Source organism: Corvus brachyrhynchos, unplaced genomic scaffold, assembly GCF_000691975.1.
Source record: "Corvus brachyrhynchos isolate BGI_N302 unplaced genomic scaffold, ASM69197v1 C12239388, whole genome shotgun sequence".
NCBI lineage: Eukaryota > Metazoa > Chordata > Aves > Passeriformes > Corvidae > Corvus > Corvus brachyrhynchos.
Window position 1 is genome coordinate 1 of NW_008246012.1, and position 4,349 is coordinate 4,349.

A 4,349-nucleotide genomic window follows, 5' to 3' on the forward strand; every position below is an offset into this window, starting at 1 on the left:
CATCAACCCTGTTTCCAGCACAAATTCAAAACAGCCCCAAACTAGCTACTGTGGAGAAAATAGACTCTATCCCAGCAAAAACCAGACACAATACTACATCTCACAACAAGAATAGCAGCAATCTTAATGAGCATTTTACAATTATAGTAACAGTATCTGCCAACAGACTAAGTGGTCAAACCAACACTTAGGTCAAGTACTTCAGAAATTCATCATCTTCCCAGTGAGATGACAATTAAGAAAGGTGATATTCTCCCATAGTCTAACAAGATGCAAAGTTTCATACAGATATAAGATCTATGCCACTTCCTGATCACAGCCAAGGGCTGAAGTCACTGGTTACTTCACCTTGGAAAACAGTATTTGTCTGTTTAAGAATAATGTTTACTACTGCTTCTACTGCATTCTCAAGAACTTCTCAAGTACCTAGAAAGGGTGAATTGAGCCCATCAAGACTATCTTTCAAGTCAAAAGCTAAACCAGAAAATTTGCATCTACTACTTTTATTAGGAAAAAAATTGCAAATTCAGTATTCCTTTAGCAAATTACCTGTTTTGCGTACTCTTGGTACACCTGGCAGAACAGATCAAAAACATCTCAACCACACAGTAGCATCGACTCCACCTTTGTCTAAATTATCTCGTAAGAGAATAAAAAAATCCACAAAACCAAAAAACCTAGAGTCCTGCTTCCAAAAGAATCAGTGAAAGGGTAGTAGAGCAAAATTAAACTGTTTCCTTCAGTAACCTTACTGAAAGGGATTAAAGCCTTAAGTTTGGAAACTATCAGAAGTTTCAATACCTCAAACCAAGATTTGGAGGCACCTCTAACATGACAGAAATACAGTAACTTACCAGGATCCTTAAGGTGTTCTCTCCCAGGAAGGTCATCAGCATTGATATCTCCTAAATCACCAGTTTTAGGATCAATGGATGCTTGGGCAAGCTCATTTTCAAAAGCTTGAATCTCCTCAGCACTTGCTGTACGTTCCAAGGACTCTGTGAACACCCTTATAATTCCATCACTGAATGGAAAGAAAACATTCAAACAGAAGTACTATTTTAAACATCACAATGACTGCAGAAATTCTAATGGTGACTTCTACATCACATGAAACCACCACTATGTCTAACTACCCCTCCCAACTACTGTTATGAAAGGAATTCATTCTCATACTAAAACCACACAGAGAAGGAATCAAGCAGGTAACCCTGTCTTCAGTATAATTTTAAAATCAAGATACAATATGCCTATCGAAAGGGTTCTTTTTACCGTGCTTGCTAAATTTATTCTCAAGTCTATTCATGCTTTACCACATTTCCAAAGAATTCGCTCTACCTCTGTGAACGACATAAAAAATCACTTTGGATGAAGTGTAGCACATGTTTAAATTTAACACACACACACTTTGATGGCTGTATTTTTAAATTTAAATGAAACTGACATCCAAAGTTATGCTGGCAATTTCTTCAAGGATTGTCAGATTCGGATCTACAAATATATTGTAAGTAAAACTTGGATACCTTGCACCAACTACGATGTCACCGTTGTCTAACACACAGCAGCACCATACAGACTGAGCTGGGAGTCTGATTGTTTGAGCACATTCCCCTTGTTTCCAGATTCTAAGAGATCTATCCTCTCCAGTAGTTACAAAATCTGAAAATAAAAAGATAGAAAAAACTTTCAAAGTATTTTTTTTAGCATACTATGATACTAGATGCCATTCTGCAACTGGGTAGCTAAAAATTATAACAGTAAAAGAACCTTTATGCAATTTAGTACTCCTCTCAATTACAAGTAGAGAGCAAAAAGAAAGCCACTTTTCACTTGTCTTCTCAAAAAAACCGAAGTGCATGAATTGCAGATTAAGTGAATGAAACTGTGCCCAAGACGAAGAAAATCCCTTCCTCCTTTCAAGGGCTTAAACAATTTTGTAATCATCACTGTTTCATCTTGCACTATACTTGCACACTTTCACATTTGTTTTAAATTGAGTTTGGAAGGTAGGCCTGCTTTTTCAGAAAACACACACAAAGCACTTTCAAAAGTCTACAAACTCCTCAATGAGGAATTTTAAGGCATAGGAGATCTACAACATATGCATCAACTCATATACATGCACTTCACCTGTTGAACAAATGCGCAAGTGTCCCATACACCACACAAAGGTCACTGACTTGGAATGTCTTCTGCAACTGGCTCAACAGTTAGTTCTGAACGTCTAAACTGTAACTCTGAAAACAAATGTAATTAAGCCTCATACATAAAATTCTTAACCTAAGTACATATAATGCACGTTGTGGAAATACCTAAATTTACGTTATTTCAAACTGGCGTGCCACACATTACTATTTTACTACTCTGCAACAGTACTGAAATACAGGTGGCAGCTAAGACAATAGTTTTGCCTACTGCTTCATCTAAGTTTTACTTAAGCCTTCAATTAGCCCTAACCCAGGACCTTTTATCCCACATAATGCCAGAGCAAGTCTGACAGTGGTGCAATCTGGAGTCAATCACAATATCTTCTTTTATCTATTTATTCTGGGTGTAAGAAAAAAATTAAATGCTACCTGAGTTCTTTAGTTGTGGCAGTGCCACAGAACATCAGAATACGCACCCTGACATTTCATTTCGAAGAATGTTGTCTAACAGTCAAAAAGGAATCCTACCTTTACATCGAGGGAAGACAGAGATGCTATATATATAATTTGTATGTCCATAATACACCTGCAGACACTCGCCAGAGATCTGCCATCTTCGAACACTAGCATCATTAGCACAGGAAAGGAACTCTGTTTCACTGAGAATTGCTAAACCTCTCACACAATCTTCATGTCCTTTACAAAAGGAAAAAAAATATTAATGCAGTTCTTGTCTCCTTTAGCAGTAGTATACCCCTTCTATATAGCTCAAATCTAAATCCAGGCAACAAAACTTTGTGGGAGCAGTTAGAAAAAATAAATTAATTGCTCACAGTTCTCTGAAAAAAATCTTGTTTTTTTTAAAGTCATGTGGCTTCTGGGCCACAACTACTTCAGGACTTTAAAAATCCTACCTAAATATTGTTCAGTTTATCCATGCTTTTATAAGATTCTAATGTTTTTTCTCTTTTGACAAGAACAGATCACACCAGTGAAATGGTATCAACTGCAGCAACATTTACCAGTGAATGTTCTTTCACATCTGCCTGCCTTCCACAGTTTTATAGTTTTGTCAGCGGAACCAGTCAACATTAATCCCTGTTCAGGAAGTATCTTCACTGCCCATATTGCAGCTGTGTGACCCTGCAAAAAACCCAACATTGTTAAGACTTGTCAGAATCAAATTCAGAGTACTTATATCATAATTATGTAGAGGAACTTCCTACCTGTAATGTCATCATACACCTGTCATTCAACCAGACTTTTGCTGTTGTATCCCATGATCCACTTAATAATGTGCCAAATTTCCCAGATGAAAGGCTGCAAACTGGAATGAACATTCAAGTCAGAACTGACAAGTACCCAGCACTGCCACAAATCTTATGCCAGCAATTTCAAGAGATTCATTTAAGGGGATTTATTTGGTATTAATAGCATATTTAGTGTTGAGGAGTCTAGAGAAGAATTAAGTGAACTGTAGTTGCATTGCAACCTAGAAAGAAGCTCCTTAAAATTCTCCTAATTTTAGATTAAAAACTTTGAAATGTTTTTGCCATTCATATTTTTAAATTTCCTCTTAAGCCACAGATCTCTTCTCTTGGACTAGAATATAATGACAAACAGATTAGACAACTAGTCAAGACACACAATTAATTCAAAGGTGCAGCTTTTATGAGAAGAAAAGTTTTATCAACAGGTATTAATTTATGTCTTCAAGAAGTTATTTCATACAAAAAATACTTAGCTCACCTTCTTGGAAGGCAAAATACTACCACCAAAAAACTGTGGTGACATTCAAAATTTAGTAAAAAGATAATCTTCAAATGTTCCAGTTACACAGTGTAAAGCTATATATTGAAAGCACCAATTAATATTAAATACCCATCTAAGTAACAAAATGGGCAGAGGAAGTTCATTTAGGAAGCTGACTTTTTCTACTTGTATCATCTTTGACAAAAAAAATTAAGCTTAATACCTGAAGAACTGAAGTAACTGCTTGATAAAAATGCAACTCTTGACAAAAGGGTAATCATTCTGTGAATTGCTGGGACAGAGAAAGTTCAAATACTCATCAGAATAAACTTGCAAGTCCTTGCAATGAATGGTCACTGCATAAATTAAGATTATAAAATCCTATGTGCAGAGGCCATAATTAAACACCTTGCTACATTATATTGATGCCTTTTCCTGGTCTTAAAATCA

General features: G+C 36.1%; 1 protein-coding gene across 1 annotated transcript; it reads right to left on the bottom strand.

Annotated features, from left to right (window-relative positions):
- Positions 1 to 615: 615 nt before the first annotated feature.
- Positions 616 to 4,219, bottom strand: LOC108449455 (phospholipase A-2-activating protein-like). Its single transcript, XM_017745385.1, has 6 exons — positions 4,123 to 4,219; positions 3,374 to 3,474; positions 3,170 to 3,290; positions 2,676 to 2,843; positions 1,524 to 1,659; positions 616 to 1,024 (listed from the first exon to the last, which is right to left on the bottom strand). The coding sequence occupies exons 1-6, from the start codon at positions 4,178 to 4,180 to the stop codon at positions 631 to 633; spliced, it is 978 nt and encodes a 325-aa protein (XP_017600874.1). The 5' UTR covers positions 4,181 to 4,219; the 3' UTR covers positions 616 to 630.
- Positions 4,220 to 4,349: the final 130 nt, after the last annotated feature.

What these genes read in the sequence shown, in the direction of transcription:
- LOC108449455 (XM_017745385.1), bottom strand. Translation starts at nt 4,180, where the DNA reads ATGATTACCCTTTTGTCAAGAGTTGCATTTTTATCAAGCAGTTACTTC. An exon ending in CAGTTACTTCAGTTCTTCAG is followed by an intron (nt 3,475 to 4,122) that starts GTATTAAGCTTA and finishes TGTTCATTCCAG; the next exon opens with TTTGCAGCCTTTCATCTGGG. An exon ending in ATGTGAAAGAACATTCACTG is followed by an intron (nt 2,844 to 3,169) that starts GTAAATGTTGCT and finishes CCTTTTGTAAAG; the next exon opens with GACATGAAGATTGTGTGAGA.